General features: G+C 33.1%; 1 protein-coding gene across 2 annotated transcripts in view; it reads left to right on the top strand.

Moving 5' to 3' along the window:
- Window positions 1-26398, top strand: part of RhoGAP100F (Rho GTPase activating protein at 100F) — a 539358-nt gene that overhangs the window by 466137 nt on the left and 46823 nt on the right. For both annotated transcript variants that reach the window (XM_072522830.1, XM_072522831.1), the window contains exons 14-17: window positions 21854-22060; window positions 24302-24469; window positions 24586-24653; window positions 25445-25643. In XM_072522830.1, the coding sequence (XP_072378931.1) occupies window positions 21854-22060; window positions 24302-24469; window positions 24586-24653; window positions 25445-25643 (642 nt within the window). The remainder of the gene's footprint in view (window positions 1-21853; window positions 22061-24301; window positions 24470-24585; window positions 24654-25444; window positions 25644-26398) is intronic.

The raw sequence follows: 26398 nt of genomic DNA, 5'->3' as shown, positions 1-26398 counted from the left end.
TATATGGTTGTGAGACATGGACAATAAAAACCACATTGCTTAACAATATAGAAGCATTCGAATTGTGGTGCTATCGACGGATCCTAAAATATCATGGGTTTTGCACACTTCTAATAAAGATATTTTGAAAATAGTAAATTCAGAATGCTTGCTCACAAACACCATAAAGAGAAGAAAAACAGAATACTTTAAACATAGAATTAAATGGGCTAGTACCACAGTAGAAGAATTATTGATATTGTATTATATGATATTGGCCATCGTCTGAATAGGGATACAACACCTAAAGAAGAAGAAGTCTGTTATGATTGTTGTGTTTCATTTTGCTTGATTTCTTCTTTCGTGCAGGCAGATCCTGTATAGACAGCATATTTGCTCTTAAGCAAGTTATTGAATAAAGATTAGCCAACAACTTTTCAACTCATGTAGTCTTTATAGATATGACAAATGCATACGATAGTGTACCACTGTCAATGTTATTGGTAGCAATGGAAAAACAAGGAATAAATAAAAAAAATATAAAAGCAGTACAACAGCTTTACAAAAATATGGCGGCGTTTAACATTAAAACTGAAAACAAATTAACTAAAGAAACTCGTATTAGTAAGTGTCTCAAGCAAGGCTGCTGCATAGCACCTACACTCTTCAAAATATATCTGAATGAGTCGCTCTCAGTGTGGAGAAGAAAATGCTGCAATATTGGCATTCCAATCGAAGACGAGAGATTGTACACGATACACTTTGCTGACGACCAAGCCATTCTAGCTGAAGACAAGAGCGATATAGACTATATGCTTAGAAAACTGGAGGAGGAGTACGCCAACTGGGGCCTGACAATATACAAAAAACCGAGTATTTAGTTACAGGAGAAAAATCAGAAAACCTACAAATGGAAATAGGAACTATAAAATCAACTGAAACCTTTAAATACTTGGGAGTCCAAATAACATCAAAAGCAGTGAGTAACGAAGAAATACATTCTAGGATTGGCAAAACAAGATAGCCATTACACAGCTACACAGACTAATGTGAAATAATAAAATAACAAAAGAAAATAAAGGGCCTTTTTTTTTCAGAATTGATTTTTCTTTCATCCGGATAGAGTGTTTCGAGCTCTAGGTTAGCAGCGTCTTGAGAATTCCTTTTACTGAAGTTAACTTTAGTAAAAAGGACTTCTGGATTATTCGAATATTTAAAATACATGGAGAATGGATGCATCCTACTATACAGCATAGACTGCATTTTTAGCCACTCTACTTTAGACCTATCAACGCTTGTCTTTATGTTCGTAATGTTACTTTCTAAGGCTTTCGTCGTTATGAAATCGTCTCGTTTCATCTGTACTACCTTGAATGGATTATTTTTTCTCGCTACTGTTATCACGGTGTTCCAATGCTACGGAATGTATATGTTTGAGAAATACCTCTTCTGCTTTTCTATGAAGCCGAAAGCTCGGTCACAAGATGAGTAGGAATGGCCACTCACTGTAAATTTGTGATCAATCTTTTCCACAGTATAAGCTGCAGTTGATACAATGTACATACACAACACCGCAATTTTTATATTGCGGTTCTGACCACTACATTGGTTTAAGTACATTATTAGTTTCTTTGTACGTACATTATCTCTAATAAATTTTAATAAATATTAACCTATTTAGCAGCATTGTGAATCCCTAAACAGTAAGTCCATAACTGCCGTTTATAATAGCATATTTCAGTTGGAAATTACCAGAGTTGGAAGAGTCTTCACTAGATCAAATATAATTACTGTGGTGTCATTGTTTTCTTTTGCATACTGTATATCAATTTTCATATTATTCATGGCACTTTCCGCTTTTCTTAAATGAATCTCCTTGGCAGTAGTAAGTTCAGCCTCCTTGTAATGTTCACTATTTTCACAAGCCTTTATATTTACTTTGAAATTATAGCATTTCTTACATGAATCTGTTATAGGAGCATGGAATAATAAGTTGAACTTCTCAGTGAATATGTTCTTTCTATATTAGGAATACATTATTGTCAAATTCAAATCAGGTGGCAAATACTGTCTTGTCTCACTTTTGTGTCTGGTGTAGTGTGAATCGTATTTTGGAAAAGTAATAATGAACTCCTTTACTGCATTTTCTTTCAGCTCAGGGGTTTTGTTTTTTGGGACATATTTACCTCGCTTGTCAATAGGGGGTGTATCACCAACTGTTTTATTTTTCAAAACCCTTGTGAGACGTCCATCTGATACTTGAAGGACATGTTTGAAAAATAACTTGCAAGCACAAATTTGTTTTCCGTTCACTTGTAAATGATACAGTCTGGAAAATTCTCTGGGCTTTGTTGTGGCATCGTTTGCATTTTGTTTACATGATCTTGCTTTAATTACGACATTTACGAGTGAACACAGGTATGAGCTTTGCAAATTGAAATTTGATAATTCATAAAATTTGGAAAATAGTACTCTTTGTCTTTCAGGGTCGATCTTCTCGTGACATTTTTCTTTACAGGGACATTGATATTGTGTATTTATCGTCTTAGCGAGAACGAGAACGCCTTTAGTGTTAGTGTTTTCCTCACCTTTAGCTCGTTTGTTTTTTCTCACATTTTTCCTTGTCGTCTTTGTAGAAACTGACGACTGGTCTTCTTCATTAGACAAATCTTCAATAATATGTTGCAAATTTGGAGAAGAGCTCCTGCTGCGATGATCTGGAACTCGGAACCTGAATCCTGATAGGTCTCCTCTGGGCTTGATTCAAGTATATCTCGTAATTCATTTTCGATGTTATCGGTAGTTTCAGCCCCACTCCCTCCATCATGTGCAGTTGCTACAACTCCAGGAACATCTGCAGCAAACAAACACAACAATAATTACTATTTATGTAAGATGTAAGCTTTGAAAAAATTAAAGCAATACAATTAATGTTTTTTTGTAGGTTATGTTGACTTGACAAAGGTTATAACAGTTGAATTATTGGTTAAATAATAGAGAACTCACCTTTTACGTTTCATGCAGTGCCTTCCGCGCCTTCGTCCTCACTTTTATTAATGTTTTTATTGATTTTCTAATTAAAACACTGTTATAAAATGAGAAACACTCAAATAACCTCTCAATAATAATCACAATGACAGTTAAGCGTTGCCAATGCCACAGTATCCCAAGTCACCTGGTTCACTATGATTTTTAAAATGGAGTATAAAATTATAATACCAAAACAATACTAGTGTCGCCATCTGTTATTCTCGGAGAAAACTAATCTTGGGCCACTATGGCTTTGAAAATATTATTATTTCACCCACCGTTTTTGTGATAAAGTCTAAATATGAAAAAATATCACTTGGGCCACTCTGGTTCTTGTGGCCTCATATATTGTGGAGTGATTCTTCTGGATTAAATGTTTGCTCCATGTTACTTAGCTTTTCTGAAAGAATCCATGCGACTGTCTTCTTTATTTCCCTATGTTTTAATCTTCTCATATCAAATTTTTGTAGTTATTCTTTTTTGTAACCTTTTTAAATCTAAACCTAAATTCACCAATAACAGGAATATGATCTGACGATACGTCAGCATCGGGGTAACTTTTAACTGATAGGCAGTCATTACGGAATCTCTTGTTCATCATTATGTAATCAATTTGATTCCTTATTGTGTTTCCTGGTTGATCTTGCAGAGAGATCTAAGTATACAAACCTCTTGGTGGTAGAAGCGTAGAAACCCCTATTATGGAGTAAAACTGCTTTTTAAGCTGCGCTTTGATGAGTCGTTAAAGAGTGGATGCTTAGTGCATTTTGAATTGAATCATCAAGCCTTTATTATCACTACAGTAAACTAGATTTCTTTCTTTAATGAACTAAGGCACACAATTTTTTGCACGAGTACGTGAAAAGAATTTTTATTTTTATTTTTGCTTTAAACAAAGTTTTTGCTTCAAACAAAAGAGTTTTCGTTGTATCGCATGCCTTTTTCCTGCTAAAAGGAAAGTTGAGGAGTAATACACAAGGCCTCTGCGAAAAACTATTTATGTAAGATTATACTTTATATACAAAAATATTACCTTTTAATCACCTAAGGCTGTCTTTATAATTGCTATTTCGGCTTAAAATAAGATAAACAATAAACCAAATGTTATTTCTTCATTAACCTTACCTTACTATCTCTATTCAATACCGAGGGCACTATGACTTTATAATTATTCACTTGTATGGAGAAACAGTAGATTCAATTCAAGGCAGAAATTAATTTCGGATATAGAATATCAAATGTCAAAGTTTACAAATCTCTTTTGAATGTCTACCAAACATCAGTGCTGGTAGGGTGGAAACTAGTGTTTCCCGCAAATTTGCTAACAATGAGAGCGCGTTCGGGTTTAATCAATCTCAGTGGAATTCTGGGGTGTGACGGTATTTGAAAGTTGGTATTTTGGAACTAAGTTATTAGAATGCATATGTTACTTTAGCTTTATATTATTAAAACAGAAAATAAATGAAAAGAGTGTATGGTTTGACTGAAAACTCTAATGGCAGACACTTCTTAAACATACGATCAAGTGAGTAATAGAGGACTTGTGATTTGTAAGATCAAAGTCCAAATTTTTTAAATGTAGTGAAATTTGTACACATATTTTGGTAATTTGTTTACAAAACTCACTTAAGTTGGAGGTTCGGTATAAAACGATACACCTTACTGTAAATTACTCCTGAGTAATTATAGACAAGGCGAAAAGCTCAGGTGCGTTCAGAAAAATATTCCAATGAGATTTTTTTTCACTTTCATGAGATACCCCAAAATAAGGTTGAAGTGGTCGTTCAGACGAAAAGTTATTCAAATTTTTTAAACATTTTTTTTTAAACAAAATGTAAGTATCATTTTTTTATCCGACCAAAGGGTTTTTGAACTTTTTGTTTTCACTTGATCGTTTTCTAGATATAAATAATTTAAAACTGAAAAAAATAACGAAAAATTACGGTTTTCAAGACACAAAAACTCAACTACAAAATATTATTTTTAAATTCACCAAGGACCTAAATTCAAGTTCAAACCTTGTAGTCTAGGCGGGATCTGTTTTGGATTGGACATTTTCCATAGGAAGCTATTTTTTTGCTGGAATCCCTTCAGGATGTGCCAAATATCGATAATCACGATATGCGCCAGTCGCAAACCCTGTGCAAACAAAATCTGAAAACAATTAAAAATTTCTCATTTTTTTGCTCCTATTTTCGTTTATAATTCGGAAAATATTGATCCTAGAGAAAAAATTATAATAAGTTAAAAGTTTCGTTATTCAATTTTACACAATATTTCATTAGCTAGCAATTGAAAATTTAATGATTATTGTTGAAAAAATAGCAATAATTGGAAAAAAAGTACAAAAAAATGAAGTTAATCCTTTAAATGTTGTCGACTTTCTAAACTTGACTTACAAGCTCCATATTCCGCCTAGAAAAATCTTTTAATATGTTTAAAACGTGTGCTAAATTTTGTTAAGATCGGTCGGATAGGTTTTGCATAATAATTTTGCAACCCAGCCTACTGGAGAAAATCGCAAATTTTCAAATTTATAGTAGGCCCTAAATAAGGCGCTCAGATAGTTGCAAATTTTTTTACACATAAAGAAAGGCTCAAACTTTCAAACGATTTTTGTAAAGTTCAAATCGGTTCACTAAAAGAGCCTAGAAATTTTTTTAAAGTTTTAAACATTTTTATATATATATATATATATATATATATATATATATATATATATATATTAGGCTTATAAACAAATTGAATAACTTTACGAGCTTTAAACATATTAATTTCAAAATTTATACACTTAAAGAACATTAAAAGACGCTTCTTTAAAAAAAAAAAGATATATTCGGCTTACTGGTTGCCGAGATATTGAAGGTCAAAGTTGGCATACATTTGCCGTGTAACCATAAGTGATAGAGGGCTCGTTTTTAAACAAATACCCTCGTATTGTCAGGTACTTTTTATATGAAAAGTTTTACGTAATGCGCTTCATGGCAACATCCATAAAAAAGACAAATAAAAAACCGTTTTGGCGTAAAATGTCGCTCGGAATGCATGAGAGGTGGTGATGGGGGACATTCATTCGAAATGTGAATCGGCGAGTTCAAAATCATAGCGCGCGTTAAAAATTGCATTATCTCGGCTTCTTGTTAACCAATTTTGCTCTTTTTTTTAATCGATGTCTCGGACGACAAGGATTTCAAATATCATATTTTCAAATACCATTTTTAATTGCAAATTTCGAAATTTGCAATAAACAATTGTATGTTAAACAAGTAATTGCATTTTTCTTCATGCATTTTTTTTGAGCTTGCAATTTATACATTGAAGTAAATTGTTACTTTTAGTAAACAAATATGTATTTATAAATTATTAATAAATAATTTAAATTGTTAAAACAAAGGCGAACGAAAATTTTTTTTTTTTCATAAATAAACTTTATTTTGACTCAATCTTCAATAATATTTTTTAAAGTCTTTTTCTTTTTTTGGAGGGATATGTTGAAAGCTCGTAAAATTATTCAATTTGTTTATAAGCCTAAAAATGTTTAAAAAATTTTCTAGGCTCTCCTAGTGAACCGATTTAAATTTTACAAAAAGCGTTTGAAAGTTTGAGCCTTCCTTTATATGTAAAAAAATTTGCAACTATCTGAGAGCCTTATTTAGCGCCTACTATAAATTTGAAAATTTGCGATTTTTTTCCAGTAGGCTGGATTGCAAAATTATTATACAAAACCTATCCGACCGATCTTAACAAAATTTAGCACACGTTTTAAACATATTAAAAAGTTTTTCTAGGCAGAATATGGAGCTTGTAAGTCAAGTTTAGAAAGTCGAAAACATTTAAAGGATTAACTTCAATTAAAGGATTCAAGGATTAACTTGTTGCTATTTTTTCAACAATAAACATTAAATTTTAAATTTCTAGCTAACGAAATATTGTGTAAAATTGAATAATGAAATTTTAACTTCTTATAATTTTTTCTCTAGGATCAATATTTTCCGAAATTATAAACGAAAATAGGAGCAAAAAATGAGAAATTTTCAATTGTTTTCAGATTTTGTTAAATAAAAAATTTAGCACAGGGTTTGCGACTGGCGCATATTGTGATTATCGATATTGGGCACATCCTGAAGAGATTTCAGCAAAAAATAGCTTCCTATGGAAAATGTCCAATATGGTCTGAATTTCTACAGATTCCGCCTAGTCTATTGTTCTAACATTTCCGAATAAGTACTTTGGTCTTATTTAATTTTAAAATATCGCTTTTTAATCGTTAATGAAGCGCTTATGACAGGACCGGCGCTAGGTATGCAGGGTTTATAAGAGAGAGAAATAAGATCTTTAGCATAAATCTTTGCTGGTTTTAATTTTCATTGTATAAATGAACGCTTGCCCTGCCATGCGCGGTTTTTTAGATCATTATAAAAAATCTGTTAAAAGTTTTCTCCAAAGTTGATCATTTTCGAGTTATAAATAATCTAAAGCTGAAAAAGACGCAAAATTAGTTGCGTTTTTTCTGTTTTCAATTGTTTATATTATCTCGAATACGATCAAGTTTACAGAAAAATTACAAGAGACCTATTTTGTTTAGAATGGCCCAAAAAATAAAAAAAAAATACGTTCCATTTATGATCTTGGGTTGTCATCCTTTTTATATTTAAATTCCAATTTCTTGTGACGTTAACATGCTTTTCTAAAAAATTGAACATGTAGTTAGTACTTTATAAAAAAGAAATTCAAATCAAATATTTTACACAAAATTTATAAATTGTTTGGCATTTTGTAATTATAAATATTATTTGGCTACAGAAAAAGTATTATTGTTTTAAAATTGATTTCATTATGCATTTGGTTTCATTAGTAGTCAATTAATATAATCAATAAGAAGAGATTTTACAGGAACTGTTGAAAATAATGTATTTGATCGGTAAGACAGTTTCTCTTTCTAAAACAAAGAACTTGTTCCATCTTATTTATTGTTAACGAACGTGCTCAAAGATATTTAATATCTTTGATATTTATTAAGATAATTAAGAATGTTATTTTAATGTTTCAATTTTATTTATGTGTATAATCTTTTAATTTCTTTACTCCCGATGAAGCTATTAAATAAATTGCGAAATATTGAGCTTTAGAGAAAACAAAGATTTTTATTTAATATAAACCACATACCGTATATTTCCAACATATTTATATGTATAAATATATATATATATATATATATATATATATATATATATATATATATATATATATATATATAGTAAACTCTTAAATATTGGGGAAATCTGCAAGAAAAACTCTAATGAGTATCAATTTTTTCGTCGAACGTTTTCGCCAAAGAGAATTAATTTGGCTTCTTCAGGGCTGAAAGAGAATAAATTATAATTAGCTACCATATATTACCTATTAAAACATTATTGATCTTACCGTAACTTAGAATTGTAGAGTTAGAATATTAAGAAACTTTGCTAGTAACATAGTGGTTGTTTTTTGGTACTATGTGCAAAAAAAGTTTTTTTAAGGTTTGAAATGTATGGTAGCTTTGAACTTAACACGCAAAGGTTTACCCAAGGTTAATCGAAAAACCCAATGTAACTACATTTAAAAGGAGGTAATTCTTTGAATTGTCGGCAATAACTAAATTTTTGATTTTTAGAACGTTTAAAAGTGAGGTTCTGTTTTAGCCAGAACGCATCCGCTGACAATTTCAAGTAGTTCTTATGAATCTTTATGTCGTTAAGGTTCATTGGTAAAAACGAATGAAATTAAATCCCAGTATAGGGAAATATTATTTTGATTTACTTTATTTAATTATATTCTATTGTTCATGTATTATTATATCTTATTGAGATGTATCTAAGAAAAGCAAGGGAATGTTATCTTTTTTAGTTAATGAAAATTAATTACAAAGGTAGGTTAGTTGTTAATGAATATATCAGTCAAGTTAGTTATCTGTGATGTTGTATTGTTCTTGGTATCTGATTTAAGTAAGAAGTGGTATATATCGCTTAGATTCTTAATGTCACTCTTAACATTAATGGAGAAATCGTTAAGGAAAATCTAAGACATTTCAATGAACTCTCTTTTAGATTTATTGTTCTCACGGTGGAGAATTGTAGTGTTCGTATAGTCCATGAGATGACCAGTGGAATGGACATGTTTGGCTAATGCACAACGGTCAGGGTGAAGTAGAGAATCACTTTTGTGTCATGTAATACGTGATTTCAATAATTGAGATGTTTGACCGATGTAGGAATTGTTGCAAGAGAGACATGGAATGTTGTAGACAATGTTACTAAGCCTATCTATGGGAGTGTTATCTTTTATCTTAGAATACAGATTATTAATTGTTAGGGCTGATCTACAAGCTACATTAAGTTTAATGTTATTATTATTATTACCAAAGCTATTTTCAACACTTTTCAGAATCCCTGTTAACCCCGGAGTGATATCTCTGAAATATGGTAATGAAAAATATTTGTTGATAGGAGTATCCGAGACTGGGTTCCCACTTAAGACATCAGGATCAGCATTGTTAGTCGCGAAGGAAGGTGAAATATCGTCGTTATGGATAGTATTAAACAAAATCTTATTCACTAGTGTTAGATAAGCGTTTGAAATAAAAAAAAAATATTTTTCATCTGTTTGATTAAGTTGACTTTTGTAGAATTATTATGGTATGAGTGGTAGTTAAGGTATCTACCAGAATGGGTCGGTTTTTCTGGTAGATACCTTAACTACCACTCATACCATAATAATTCATTATCACAACACCATTAGTGAATAAGATTTTGTTTAATACTATCCATAACGAAGATATTTCACCTTCCTTCGCGACTAGCAATGCTGATCCTGATGTCTTAAGTGGGAACCCAGTCTCGGATACTCCTATCTACAAATATTTTTCATTACCATATTTCAGAGATATCACTCCGGGGTTAACAAAGATTCTGAAAAGTGTTGAAAATAGCTTTGGTAATAATAATAACAACATTAAACTTAATGTGGCTTGTAGATCAGCCCTAACAATTAATAATCTTTATTCTAAGATAAAAGATAAGACTCCCATAGATAGGCTTAGTAACATTGTCTACAACATTCCATGTCTCTCTTGCAACAATTCCTACATCGGTCAAACATCTCAATTATTGAAATCACGTATTACACTACACAAAAGTGATTCTCGACTTCACCCTGACCGTTGTGCATTAGCCAAACATGTCCATTCTACTGGTCATTTCATGGACTATACGAACACTACAATTCTCCACCGTGAGAACAATAAATCTAAAAGAGAGTTCATTGAAATGTTTTATATTTTCCTTAACGATTTCTCCATTAATGTTAAGAGTGACATTAAGAATCTAAGCGATATATACCACTTCTTACTTAAATCAGATACCAAGAACAATACAACATCACAGATAACTAACTTGACTGATATATCCATTAACAACTAACCTACCTTTGTAATTATTTTCATTAACTAAAAAAGATTTGCTTGCTTTTCTTAGATACATAAGGAGATACATAGAAGATAAGGAAACCGAGTGTACGTGAGTACGTACAGGGATAAAGTGTAAGAAGAACGATAATGTGATAATGATATTGAATATATCCAAGTTGACCTTTGTTTCCAAACACTCTGAAACTCAGAAATATGTCCATTACAATAAGTAACAATGAGTAACATTTCCACCTCGAAGAGTAACACAGCTGTTATTTATGTGCAGAGTAACCCCCGAAAATTCTATGCCCGCACGCAACTTTAGTAATTGAGCTATTATTACCAGAAAATGGAAAATTATTATAGAAATTGATGTCACGGCGTGTTCAGCAAACATTACGGGTTTGGTGTGGTTGTATTCTTGTTTATGTCATTCACGTAACTTTTGTTTACGCTGATATTTATTATTCATACAGCAATTTAAAATGTTGTTGATGGATTAGTGAAAATAAATATTAGTAGAACTGTTGATGTATTAGTGAATATAAATATTCCTAGTATCGCCCTGAATGATTGAATTAAGTTTGGGTTTACAGTTTACTTTAATCCATATCGACACTAACTACAGCTTTTCTCGTTAGACCTTGCTAAATGCATATTTTGCTATATTATTTTACTATGATAGATTACAAGATACAAAAATCATAAACAAAATTAAATGAAATTAAAGAAACGTCATTTTATCACTATCACAATGTTGAACATTCCTAACCACAAAATAAATTCTCACAGGTTTGTAAATTTAAAGATGACAGAAGTGTCTGTGGTTAATGTTTCAGCTAATGTGCTCGGTAGATCGCGGCAATATTTGAATGATGGAATTATAGTTTCTTAGGTACTATTTGTTAATACAACTTTATGCAACTGTTAAATAAAAACGAAGAAGAAACGGAAACGATCCATGAAATTGAAAATGATCACATAGTAGTAGAAATGCCCGCAAAGCAAGAAGTAGAAAACAAAATAAATGGACTAAAAAACAATAAAAGCCCAGAAATGACAGAAATATCGGCGGAAATTAAAAAAACAGCAAGGAAAGGATAGATAAAGAGATAAATTATTTAAGAGAGTAGGCCATAGCAAGAATATGCCCAATACACAAAAAAAGGTGACAAAATGAGATGTGAAAACTATAGATCATCGCGTTGCCAGAAGCAGTTTAGAAAATCTTAACACAAATCATAACGAAAAAGCTAAATTAATACACAAAAAAGATATTGGGCGAATATTAAGCAGGATTTGGAACCAATAGGTCGACGACAGTTCAAATATTTTTGCTAAAAGAAATACAGACCACGCGTTACGAACATCAAACAGCAGTATATGTCGTGTTCTTGGACTTTACGCAAGCATACGATAGGGTAAAGAGACAACAGTTGTAAAAACTAATGAAATAGTTGGCCTACCAAGTAAAATCTTCAGGGGTGTAAAAACAACTATGAATAACACAACAAATGAAATAGCATGGAAAAGTCATAAATCAAATAATTTTGAAACAAAGAAAGGATTACGACAGGGAGACCCACTATCAACGACTCGCTTTGATCTTATACTAAAAGGAATAATCAGAAAAAGCAAAATAAATATGCAGGAAACAATCTTTAAAAATGGTCAACAATTTAAAGCATTCGCAATGATCAATATAATAAAGGAGGAAAAACAATAAGGGCTTCTAATAAACAAGGAAAAGACAAAATTCATAATAATGGAAGAAACAGATAATTAAAAAAGACAATGTTACATTGGATATTAAAGGAGAAAATACATGCATAATCAAAGGAGCTTTAGAATTTACTTACATGGATGTAAAGTTAGATGAAAGGGGCATAAGAAAGGGGAAATAAAAGCAAGAATAGCAAAATAAAACAAAAATTAAAAGAAATATAAAAATTAGAATCTAAAAAACAGCTATCAGGCCTACAGCTACATACGCATGCGAAACGTGGGTGCTTAAAAAATTAGAAGCTGACCTTTTAGGGATATGGAAGAGGAAAATACAAAAATCTATGTATGGTAGTGTGAAAATAGATGGTCAGTGAAGAAGAAGGAATAATAAAAAACTTAAAGAACTACATAGTGAACCAAAAATAACAATAATAAAAAATTCCCAGAAATAATGGGAAAGAAAAAACTTCCGAAAATGGTACTCGACATCACGAAAACCAATACAAAAGAGAATTGCTGGACTCTCAAAAAATCGATAGCTGTAAGATCGAAGCCTTCGAAATGTGGGTCTATAGAAGATATTTACGTGAGACAGAACATAGAATCAACCTGTCAATTCTGGAATAGCTACATATAAAAGACAGGTTATTGAAAAAAGTAAAACGAGCATATCTAATTTACTTCGGACACATACCTAGAAGAACGGGGATCATGGAACTATTGGTAGTAGAAGGAAAGGTAGAAGATGGAAGACTAAGACGAAGATCTCCAGCACAATGGGCAGATCAAATGAAGACTTTTGTGGAAAACCCTACATTAAGCCATCCATATAGCACAGGGTCTAAGCCGAGACAGGAAGCTAACAATATTTAGAGTGTCACCACATCCTGACCAGGGCTCAAGGAATAAGGAGGGGGATTATTCACATATCAGACAATAAATAATGAAGTGTGGCTCTCTCTCTCTATCTCTCTCTCTCTCTCTTGCTTTCTGTTTTTTTTTCTCAATGACTTTTAGGGCAAATCAAAGAAAACATAATAGTTTGACTAACAAAATTTTCTCGTTTCCAATTAAAAAACACATATGCATTAAGATGAATTGATTTATTATGATGAATTAAGGTATTGATTTATATTATTTAGTGAAAGTATCGAAATATTTTTTTTTATGTTTATTTGGTTTAAAATAATTATTTAAATTAAATTAACATATCAACGAATGAACAAAATAACTGATTTCAATCAATTTATTAATAAAATAAAACCATATAAAGCAAATTAGAACATAAAAATCCACAAGGAAACTAAGTTCCTGTAGTTGGCTGTATACCATATATTAAAAAAAAATTTCAATAAAATCCTTTATAAAAAGGTATATAAAAAACCCAGTTGGGCTATGTTAAATTGACAAAACGTTTTCAGAATAAGTATTCCATCATCAGTGTCAGGTTAATACATGAATGTAGCCACTAAATATGGGGGTAAAAACCCTTTAAAAATTACTAAATGAAATTTAGTTTACATTATGTCTAGTTTAAAATTAAGATGGTAAAGTTACCGTTGGATTGGTAACATGGCGACATATGACTCTACATTAAGTTGCAAGTCCTGAGACGGTATGTCTACGAGGACTTTATTAAAGCAACTGTAAGCAACTGTATAAAAATATCAAAACATTCACCGTACTAATTAGATAATTAGGACTTTCTTTGACTAATACAAAATGAAACTACACATAGTTTCAAAAGTTATGCATCTCGCCTCGTATTTACGATTGTTACAATTTGATAAATTCTTATCCTTATCACATATTTATTAAGACTTTTCATATTAAATATACCTTTTTTGATTTTTTTTATTTTATTTAAATACCCATTTAATTGATTTGTTTTTGCGAAGGAGTAAACATTTGAAATAATTATTCTGGTAAGATTTGTAAAAACGTAATTCATAATGAACCCAAGAAGACCATTTACAACGGATCGTGGCGTGGTGGAAAGAGTGGGTGTTTTTCAGGGTGATGTCTCACGCATACGGAATCGGTGTCTGGAGTCAAATTCGATACAGAATAGAACTCGCTCTAGTAGACCCCAAGTTACCAATACGCAACAGAATAGATATATCAGAATTTTCATTCGGAGAAATTCTTCTATGTTTGTACCAGCCCTTCAAAGAGACTTTAGGCATGCTTCATCAGTGTATAGTTGGCTACAATAAGAAGAAGATTTTTAGAGTCAGGTTTGAGGAGTCGTCAACCAATAAGAGTTTCTCAGCTACAACCTAGACATGTTTTGCACCGCTTCCAGTGGGTTCAAAGCACATACAGCTTTCTCAACACTTTTGCAACTTTTGTGCTTTACTTAACGCAAGGAATTGGTGGTTACCAAAGTTTATCACACAGATTTAAGAACATCTTGTAAGATTATGGCAAGCAGTTGTGGGTGACAATTTTGTATTCATGGGTGATAATGCCCGCTTACATAAGACCCAAGTTATTAATGACTATTCTAAGACAAAAGGTATTCGCCTTTTGGAGTGGCTTGCGATGTCTCCAGACATGAACCCCATTAAACATGCATGGGATGTCTCTTCAGTGCTGTTCATGCTCTAAGGAATCTTTTTAGAACCCATCATGAACTTACAATTGCCTGTAGAGAAGAATGGGAGAATCTGCCTCAGAACATGACATACCGACTTATTAGAGCTATTATTAAAGCCCAACTCTAGGCGTGCATCGATGCTCATGGTGAAATTACACGATTTAAAAATTGTTGAATTCATCTTAATTAGAAATACATTGATAAATTGCGTTAGGCTTTCACGGCCATCGTCTAACTTATTAAACTGTTTATTCGGGCTGTTGGGCCGTTGTCTTCTGTTGAGATTTGTTCTCGACGTTTCGCCAACACTAGGGGTTGGCATCTTCTGGAGATGTTGATGCTTCGCTTGTAAGCAGAAACTGACGACGCGTTGTACTACGGAGGCAATATTTATAATTCCCACTCGCCTCCCCTCCACTGGTTTCGGCTTGAGGGGGCGTGTCGTTGTTTATAGTAGCTTTTCTATCTCCGTGTTTGGCGGGAAGGGCGTTTGTGGATTTTAATACTGGTATCCATGTTTTGTTGATTTTTAGTCCTTCTTCTATCCTATTGAAATTGTTTGGGTGCTTGTATATTTCCACCGCTTCCCGATATAACCGTGGGTAGTACTGTGAAGTTTTGTCCAGCATCTGTGTTTCTTCAAATAGTATTCGATGTTCTCCGCTTCCCAAAGCGTGTTCGGCAACGGCAGATTTGTCGATATGTCCTAAACGACAATGGCTTTTATGTTCATTTATCCTGGTGTTGGTGTGTCTTTTTGTGGTTCCCACATATACCATTCCACATGTGCATGGTATTCGGTATACTCCGGCCGTTGCTAATGGGTCGCGTTTGTCTTTTACCGATCTTAAACAATCCTTGATCTTCTTTGTAGGTCTGAAGATGGTCTTTATGTTGGCTTTCTTGAGTATTCGCCCAATTCTGTCCGTTACCCCCGATATATAGGGCAAGAACGCTTTCCCTTTACATTCTGTTTCTTCGTCCCTTCTTCTAGATACGTTGTTCATCGCCTTCTGTATTTCTCTTCTGGTGTACCCATTAGAGGTGAGCGCTTTTTCAATATAAAGAAGTTCACTTTGGAGATGTTGTGGTTCACAAATTCTCTTCGCCCTCTCTGCCAAAGTTTTGATGACACCTTGTTTTTGGCTAGGATGATGATTTGAGTTCCTGTTTAGGTATCTGTCTGTGTGTGTAGGTTTTCGATACACTTTATGTCCTAAGTGACCTTCCTTTCGATTTACTAATACATCCAGGAACGCTAGTTGTTGAGCTTTTTCTGTTTCCATCGTAAATTGAATATTTGGATGTAGTGTATTTATATAAGCCAGGAAATCGTTTAGTTTTTCTGCTCCGTGACCCCAAATCACAAAGGTGTCATCAACGTATCTGAACCATACCCTAGGCTTGTATGCTGAGTCCATTATCTTCTTCTCTAAATGCTCCATGAAAAGGTTGGCTACGACCGGGCTTAGTGGGCTTCCCATTGCTACTCCATCCATCTGTTCATAAATTTGGTCTTCCCATGAAAAGTATGTGGTAGTTAGGCAAATACGGTATAATTCCACCATATCCTTGGAAACTAGTCCCTCAATTAAGTTCAGAACGTCTTCTAGGGGGACTCTTGTAAATAGGGAAACCACATCAAAACTAACAAGAATGTCAGATTCCTGCAAAGTTATTCCTTTGATCTTCTCAATAAAATGGGCGGAGTCTTTTACAAAGGCATCGTTTTTTCCTATATGTGGTTGTAAAATATCGGCCAGATGTTTTGCAAGGCTGTAAGACGGAGATCCTATGGAGCTCACAATAGGGCGGAGAGGTACATCGTCTTTGTGTATTTTCGGCAAACCATACAAGCGTGGTGGGACTGCTTCGCTGTTGCATATTCTTGACTTTATCTCCTCTGGTATGGACGAAGATTTAATAAGTCTGTTGATTTTCCGTAGGGTGACTGCTGTGGGATCTTTTTTAAGTTTCTTATAAACCGTAGGATCTAGAAGATTTTGTATTTTCGTTTTGTAGTCGGCTGTCTTCATTACGATCGTGGCGTTTCCCTTGTCTGCTGGTAAAATTACAACATCTTTGTCTGCGTTTAACGATTTTATGGCACGTATTTCTTGGTGGCTCAAATTATTTTTCGGTGTCTTAGCTTTATGCAAAATTCTTGCTGATTCTGTCCTTATTTCTTCAGCTGCTTCGATTGGTAAGTTGCGGATCGCAGACTCTATATTAGCGATGATGTCTTCTTTGGGTATAACTTTAGGCACAATCGCAAAATTTCCCCCTTTGGCTAACAATGATGTTTCAGCTGAAGTTAAAACTTTATCTGAAAGATTGACCACTGTTCTTTCTGTGTTTTGTTTTGATTCTACCTCCTTATGTTTGGTTAAGCGTTCGTATTTGTTTTTCTGGCGTTCAGTGTTCCTTTCTAGTTCATTTTCCATTTTTCTGTAACAAATGGATTCAATTTTATTCCAATCTTCATATTTCAACCTGCTGCTCAAAACGTAAAACAAATCTAGAAGCTCCTTGTCAACCTTCGCCAAATTTCGTCTGGTGTCATGTATTCGTTCTCGTAATAGTGTTGGCGAAACGTCGAGAACAAATCTCAACAGAAGACAACGGCCCAACAGCCCGAATAAACAGTTTAATAAGTTAGAAATACATTTTTTAATTTTTGAGTTTTAATTTATTAAAAAAAACAGTACCTATTTAAAACAAAAAGTATCTATTAACGTTATGATATTGTTTTATAAACGATCTATACTAGTAGTTTCTTAAAATAGTTAATAATAGCGAACATTTTGTGTGATGCAGAACTTTTGAAACTATGTGTACTTGAGACACAAGATCGGCTAGGTTTACTTAGTCCCAAGGCTTATGAAATTGTATATAAACTAACTAACTACGTGACAATGTCCCTAATTTGTAGTTCAAGCTTAAACTAAACCCCCTAAGGAGTGCAACACAACAGTATTACTTCACTCTATCCCTTTACATACTTCATCGTCTTGGTGAGCAAATAAGTTGTCTAAAATATTCTTACTAAACAATGTGGAAAATAATACCTCCTTTTGCGAGTTTATTCTGTAGATTTATGGCCAAATCTTATGAAATTAACACTACTTATATCCTCCTGAGACCTGACCTGATCTTTTTTTTGTGATTTTTGTTTTTTTAATTAAATAATAGAATTCATATAATTTTTAGTATAAAAATACATGTAAATTTTTCTAAATTTTTATTTTTTTGCTAAATGTGAAAAAAAATATGTCCATTCAAAGGACATCAGGATCGCATCAATACAAAATTATTGTAAATGAAATTGTTTAAAGCAATTGGTATTTTCCGTTAAACATAAAAATACGTCACAAGATTCATAATAAAATTTTGTTTTACCCTTACAACCTGGAAGCTTACATTTAATAGAATTTTTTAACGCGGATGCCATTGCAGGAATGTGTTGTATCTTTATCTTAGTAGACTTTTGAAGTGATGGCCTAGGTTTGTAACTGTTTCTAGATACCAGTATTGAAATGTTACCAAAATCAGAATTTTCAGTAATATTATCTTTAAGGAGCAACTCAGAAAAAGCTATTTTAAACTCCAGGAACTTTATAACGGTTTTATTTGCATCATTAAGTTGCTTATAGTCATTTCTGTATAGAATCCAGAAATTGGTAATCGCAAGGTTAAATAAGTGAAAAATGGTTTTGACTGTTTATTTTTTACTTCTAGCTCCCATTCGTTGTACTTTTTAACAATGTTTGGTCTAGGTACCTAAACATATCCGGAGTCTTTTTTTGACCATCGCATACATTCATCTGAAGGTTCTATTTGCAACGCAGTTGATACTAGCATAACTGATTTTATATCATGCCATTGGACTATATAATTTTTTCTATTAGATCTTACATCTTGCTTAGAAGAACCACGACCTAATCGACTCATCACCTTATCCGATGTTACATGAACTGCTTTGGTTATTTTGGATCTCATTATTGTACCAGTTTAAAAATATTTTTGTTTAACATCTACTCAAGTAAAGGTACGTTGGTGAAATATCTATCAATGAATACATGTATTCCTTCTCATAATGTTGTAGATAACTTAATATCTACGGATGAACAAGCACTTAACTTCTTAACATTATCACCATTCTGCAGAAATGTATTTTTCCTATAATACAAAATTTTTGAATCCTTCTGGATTAGGTTTACCTCGAACAAATTGTTTATTTATTTGTCTTAGTCCAAAACATTCTAGTTTGTGGATGCTTTAGACAAGACATTAGAATAGACATTCCAAAAATTTTTTCATCTTAATTAGAGTAACGTTTAAAAGTTTTTCTTCTTCTTGCGAACAGTAAATATTTGTACAATTACAAATATTCTCAAAATCTGAACCATTAAAATACATACCGACGTCGTTTTTAACTTTCCTATTTTGGTCTTTCGTGGACTGTATCGACAATTCCAGTAAAGTCTTCATGCTGAGGGACAATATATAAGGTTCTTGAACTCCTAAGTGGAGCATAGAGCTTCAGTGAAAACGCGCCATCGGGTTCTATTTTGCGCTAAGGCCTTCACCTCATTCCAAGACTTTCCTTGGCCTCTTATCTCGTCCATGATGGATCTTCTCCAAGTTTGTACTGGGCGACCTATTTTTCTTTTCCCTTGGGGATTCCACTCTAGGACAGTCTTTGCGATACTGGAACTATTTTTTCGGAGTGTGTGACCGATCCAACCCCACTTTCTGGACTTAATTTCATTTTGTACCCTCTTTTGTTCGGTCAGGTGTAGCAGATCTTCTTTTCTGATGGTGTTAGACCAGAATATACGAACAATTATTCGTAGATATTTGTTAACAAAGACCTGCAGTTTGTCTGTGAGGGTGTTTGTCACTTTCCAGGTTTCACAACCGTAGAGTAGAACAGACATGACATTTGATCAGAATATTCGGATCTTTGTCCTTGTAGTATACTCGCCAGATCTCCAAACAGGGTTGAGCGTGCTGAAAGCTTGTTGGGCTTTTCGTATCCTCATACGAATATCGTCTTCTGTACCTCCGTTTTCTGTTATGACACTTCCAAGATACGTAAATTTTTCCACATTTTTAATCTGCATATTGTCGATAGTAAATAGCGAGTTCCTTGCATTTATTCTCATGGACTTGGTTTTACTAATATTGATTTTCAAACCTATTTTATTGGCTTCAGTGGAAAATGTTTCCAATTGGTAAGCCAGATCTTGGAACCTTTGACCTAATAGGCAGATATCGTCCACGTATTCTAGATCGCTTAGGCGTGTTGTTAACGTCCATTGTATCCCTCTTATGTCGGAATCTAGTTTGGAGAGAACATAGTCTATAGCTATGTTAAAAAGAAACGGAGAAAGCACGCATCCCTGTCTAACTCCAGTAAGTACGTCGAATTCGTCACTGTTGGTCCCATTGTGTGTCACGCTGCATTTCGCATCAGTATATAGTGACTTTATAATAGAAATTATTTTTTGCGGGATGTTTCTTAGCTCTAAAATTTTCCATAAAGCAGCGTGAGACAAGCTATCAAAAGCACTTTCAAAATCAACAAAAACCATGTATAGTGGTGTGTTCCATTCAACCGATTGTTTTATTATTACCCTCACAGTATTAATGTCGTCTATGCAGGAGGATTCTGGTCTAAAGCCTGCTTGATTAGCTCGAAACTCAACCTTGTTTGTTATTCTTTTCAGTATGATGGTCGTGAAAATTTTATTTATGACAGTAAGCAAGGTTATTCCTCTCCAATTTTTGCACAGTGTGAGGTTGCCTTTTTTTGGAAGCTTGATAATGTTGCTGATGGATAAAAACACCCATTTTTGTCCATGTATTTCGGTTCTCAAGCCTTTTTTTTTCGTTATTGAGTGGCACATTATCTATTTCATCTTCGGATGGTATTTCTGTGTCTTGTTCATCACCTTTATATTGAGCCAAATCTGATTGCTGAGCCTGATACAATTCTTCATTTAGATTAAAGTCGTCATTAGTGTTTTCAGAATCTGAAACGTCTATATCCGAATTTTTCAGACATTCAAGAAATCTTTTATGGTCAACTTGGGGTCTTAAATATTTTTTATTACCAAAGATAGCTGAAACAAAAAAGTTTAATATAATATTTTATATAATTCTTCGTTCATTGTGTGGCATGTTAGAGATAGTGCAAACACTCCTGACCATGGAGCCGTGCGAAGACGAAGTCAAAATTCACGTAAAGGCAGAAAGGTTCTATTGTAAACCAAATTTCGTCTACTGCGCCGTGGTCAGTAGTTTTTGCACTATCTCTATCTAATTCATCTTTGGATGGTATTTCTGTGTCTTGTTCATCATCTTTATATTGAGCCAAATCTGATTGCTGAGCCTGATACAATTCTTTATTTGGATCAAAGTCGTCATTGGAGTTTTCAGAATCTGAAGCGTATATATCCGAATTTTCCAGACATTCAAGAAACCTTTCATGGTCAACTTCGGGTCTTAAATATTTTTTATTGCCAAAGACAGCCGAAAAAAAAGTCTTTTATAATATTTTTTATAATTTACTGTTTTATTTAGGAATTAAAGCTACAATTTGTCAGCTAAAGATAGCTTTGTTTAAAGCTACCTGTTGTTGGGTTCACTAGTTTGTACAATACGATGGACCGTGGGACTAGGCGCTGTAAATTTAGTTCCTATCAAAAAATATATGATATGTAAATGTCCATTTAACTGGACATCAAGTGTCAGGAGGATATCCATACATAACCCTTCAAATTAATGAGTGAATACGCGCAAATATCATTTGAAAGCAATTGAGAGAACATGTTCTTTCAACTGATTCCCCTTTCTCTTTTTTATTTGCATTTAACCACATATTATAAAGGAGTATAAGTTTTAAATTTAAATTCCTTCACAACAGATTTTCGGTGAAATTCTTTATGAACATTTCTATAGTACAATGTAGCGTATTGAGAGTTTAGCTGATTTCTATTTAGAAATTATTTTTTAAATATATTTTATAAAGTTTTGCATAAAAAATAAATTAATATAAAGAAATATTTTAGGTCTAAGTAGTTCGAGATCTCCATCTATGCGGCGAATGAGACAGCTCCTCGACCTGGATTCCGTAAGAACTGGCGCCCCGAGTCCAGTGCCGACTCCTAGTGGCACACTTCCGCGAGGTCAAAGACAACTTGACATCAACCCCGCTGAATTCCTAAAATACAAGCTCGACAAGCCCGCTGGATTAGTGGGAGGGACCTCGATAACAGGTTGGTATAGCTGGTCGCATATCTAGGTCAAGATTTTTTGTTTGATCTTGTATTGTCTTTTTTAAAAGAAATTTTCAGAAAGAAAGTCTCAGAAATAACCGTAACCCGGATATCATTTAATTCACTTTATGCAGCTGAATATATCTGTAAATCGAAGTCGCCGAGGGATCAATAAATACATTATTTTATTTTATAGGACATTCTCGAAATATTCGTGTAATTTAATTACATTTTCCTGTTACTGAAAGCAAAATCGATGTGTGTCTGATTAAAATATATAACAAAACTAATTTTATAAAAGCATTATAATGAGTTTTGTAACGGCATAAAAAATGGTTTGTTCACATAGTAGTGCATAAAATTCTCGAATATTTCGCTCGAAAGCAGCTAATAAAAATAAAAAAATTACACACAAACTTATATTTGCTTGCAACACACATAATACTTAATAATAATAATGTGGCCTTAGGATGCATGCCTATAAACAGAAAAACAGCATTTATTTATATTTTAGGTCTAAGTCCTAAGACTTCTTTTGCTCGATTCGAAATTATCTAGACTCTCACAACGCCTCCTTAAGTGTATATATTAAATAGAGCTAATATGCAAATACCCTGATATCTATTGGCTACCCTGAGTTAGTCTTTTTTTCTTCTTCTTCTTCTTCTTCCTTTTTATAAGCAGTTCTGATTGTTCATTGGCGGATTAATACCTCTATGGAAGGTTGTTACTCCATCTTTTGCGCGGTCGTCCGATACTTCTTCTGCCGATTGGTGACATCTCTTGCTCTTTTGACGAACCGGGCCTCCTCCATTCTGGTTATTTGGCTATTCCATCCTTTTTTCCTATTTTCTGTCCATTCATTTATGCACTGTACGTTACATTTTCTTCTAATTTCTTCACTTCTCTTTCGATCTCTCAGCGTATTTATTGTAATTCTTCTCAGTACTCTCATCTCTGCCGTTTCCAGTAGCTTTTGCGTTGTGGCTGTGTCGGGCCTTGTTTATGAGGCATATGTCATTATTGGTCTTACATTTGCTTTATAAATTCTTGACTTAATCTCAGTGTTAATGTCTGTTTCGCCATATAGTGTTATTAAGGCATCCTGCCAGTCTATTTTCTTTTTGTACTTAATCTCCCACTTCTTTGTCCAGGTCTCCATATCTAGACAGTGTAATTCCCAGGTATTTTATTTCCGTTACTTGTTTAATACTGATGCCATCAATTTATATTTTGCATCTGGTTGGTTCTTTGCTGACTACTATTGTTTAGTTTTCTGAGATGACATTGTCGAATTAAATTGTTTTGCTGTTATGTTAAATCTGTGGACCAGTCTTTGTAGACTATCTTCATCTTGGGCTATTAATATTGCGTCGTCTGTGTAACAGAGTATTTTGACTTCTTTGTTTCCTATTATGTATCCTCTTCATTTGTTAACGGTTTTGATGATTTCATTCATAATCAAATTGAAGAACATGGGGCTTAATGAATCCCCTTGCCTTACTCCGCTGCTCATTTGTATAGGTTCTGTAAGTTGTCCATCTATTCTGACTTCCATTTTGTTGTTTTGGTAGATGTTTTCGATACTATTTATAATATTTAGGGAAACTTCTCTATTATACAGAAGATATATTACATCTTTGAGTCTTAGTCTGTCAAACGCTTTCTTTAAGTCAACAAAACACAGAAATAGAACCTTTTTTTCTATTACTTGGAAATATAAGCTGGCTATTCTTCTGGATGCATTCGTTCACAAAACCTGACCAATCAGTTTTTGTTCGAGTGGTAAGAAAGCTTTAGAGCCAGGTTTTTTTATTTTTATGCTTTAGCAATTTGTTTAATTTTGTTGATAGCTTTTCAGTCCGAACATTTTTATAGTTACTTCTATAACTTATGAATAAAATGCATGGCTATAATTAAAATATTGGGCTAAATATTATTTTTTTAATCCAAGTTATTGAAACAATTTTAACATTTTAATATGTTTATTAAAGATCCATAGTTTTTATATTATTTTCGTTATCTACTACTTATCTATTAATATGCATTCTTCTTCATTTTAATTTAGTCCTGTTCATTGTTAAAATTAAGTCTTCAGGCTCCGATGTCCGGCTATCGTAAATTGTATGCTCATTATTCATTTGAAGTTTGAATAAAAAACAATGAGAAATATTATTTCTTATTGTTTTAGCAGATTTGATTTTCATTGGTGTTACTAATCAGAGATCATCTTGCTTTTAGGTTTATCACAACTAGCAGCAGGTCCTGGAGGAATGCCTTCCGATGAACCTATCAGCGGTATGCTCTGGGTCCATTTACTTGCTGGCAGAGGTTTAAGACCTTCCACTGGAACATCTGCTGCAACTACTCCCGTTACTCCTAGTGGAGGAGCACCAGCAGCTATTGCAGGTAAAGGTTCAATTTTAACATTAACCGAAGAAATATTTTTAATGAGTTTTGAATATGTTTAGTTTGTATTTCCTATTTTATATCTAATATATAATTTTAATGGTATTCGTTTTTAGGTCCAACAGCCGTACGTGATCTTTACTGCGTCCTAGAATGTGATCGTGTACATAAAGCTAGAACAGTGGTAAGTCTATCTTTACAGGTGGATTTAGTCAATCAATCAATTTTTAAAATAAAAAAGCTACAGGTTTTATAACGGAAAATTTAAATAATTGATTAAGGGAAAGGAGTATATCTCAATTATCTTACACGCCAGCAAGATATTACCACATATAATCAATGAGAGACTAAAAACTTGCCTTCAAAGAAAAATACGCCAAGAGCAAACCGGATTTACCAAAGGTAGAGGCACTTAAGAACGCCTTCCGAATACTTAATACAAACAATAAAAAACTCAACGATATATTCTATCTCCAAAATTATTTAGAATATATGGGGAGCATATTATGAGAACATCGCTTGAAGTATGGACAAAGGGCATCTTAATAAATGGCCGAAAAAGAAACAACCTACGTTTTACAGATGACACAGCCATTTTTGCAAATAATCAAGAAGAGTTAACTAATCTCATCCGACTGGTTGAAAACGAAAATTAAATAGTGGATCTGTAGTTAAACTTATCAAAGACAAAGAAAATGATAGTGGATAGACTACATAACAATCTTCCACACATAACCATGATTGACCGGTTTGAGGTGGTAAGCTCACACTTATATATGGGATAATTGTTTAAAAACACAGGATTACTACATAAAGAATTAAAACGTAAATGTTATCTAGCAAAGTCGCCGTAGGAAACATGGCCAAAATATTAAAGGACTCTCAAATTTCACGAACTCTATGAAAAATTTATATCTTTCTATATCTATATCTGTTCTAAACATTTTAAATTTTTAATCATAACTATATTTTCAGGTAAGAACAGGAGACCTAGTTTTCGACTGGGACGAGAGCTTCGAGCTTGACTTAGTTAACAATAGAGAGCTGGATTTGTTGATTTACTCTTGGGATCCTCAATACAGGCACAAGTTGTGCTACAAAGGTTCCGTTTATTTGCCCACTCTGCTCAAGTCCGGTCCTATACACCAGTTAGCACTTAAAATTGAACCGAGAGGTTAGTAAAACAGTTTATTTTAGTACATTTATCTAAATATTTTTTCTAAATACAGAAGTAATGTTTTTTAATCTTATACTACGAATACTAAATATAGACAATGAAATTAACAACTTATTCCATTTTATGTTTTGTATGTCTGTATTACAATCATAGCGTGCCCGGTCTTGGCTTACCGGGCCAAGAATTAAGTCCCCGACACGCCGAGTCCCAATCGCTAACAGTGAAGATTGCTGCATATATTGTGGCGAAAAATCTTACAAAAGTAGATAATAAAAAGCTTCTCGTTCACCAATACTTAACGAAGACCGCGTTGCTCGAGTCAGGGGCTTCATTGGGGAGGGGTAAGGACTTAAATGGTAGAAAAGTACAGATTAAAGACAGATAGATAAACGATAAATAATAATTGGATAACAAAATATAACAATTTGACAAAGAAAAACAAGAAACACAAAATACATCTTAACTGTAAAACAAAATGGGCTCCGATGAGTTTGAACCTGAAACTCATGAAGGAACTTAAGATTAAATAAACTAAATAAGCATTTCTCTCAACGACGTTAGAAAAACGTACGCCAGAAAACATATCAGCAAATTATCAACAGAAATCACAAAAATCGACATATTTACCCATAAGCAGAAATAGATTATAATATATTCTAGAAAATATCATATACATCACAATAAAAAATTATGTCTATTCAAACTTTAATATATAAACAAACATGCATTTATTAAATACTTAAAAATAACAA

Source organism: Diabrotica undecimpunctata, chromosome 2 (assembly GCF_040954645.1).
Source record: "Diabrotica undecimpunctata isolate CICGRU chromosome 2, icDiaUnde3, whole genome shotgun sequence".
NCBI classification, from domain to species: domain Eukaryota; kingdom Metazoa; phylum Arthropoda; class Insecta; order Coleoptera; family Chrysomelidae; genus Diabrotica; species Diabrotica undecimpunctata.
The sequence above is the reverse complement of the archived record's forward strand: the minus strand, read 5'-3'. Positions and strand labels throughout refer to the sequence as shown.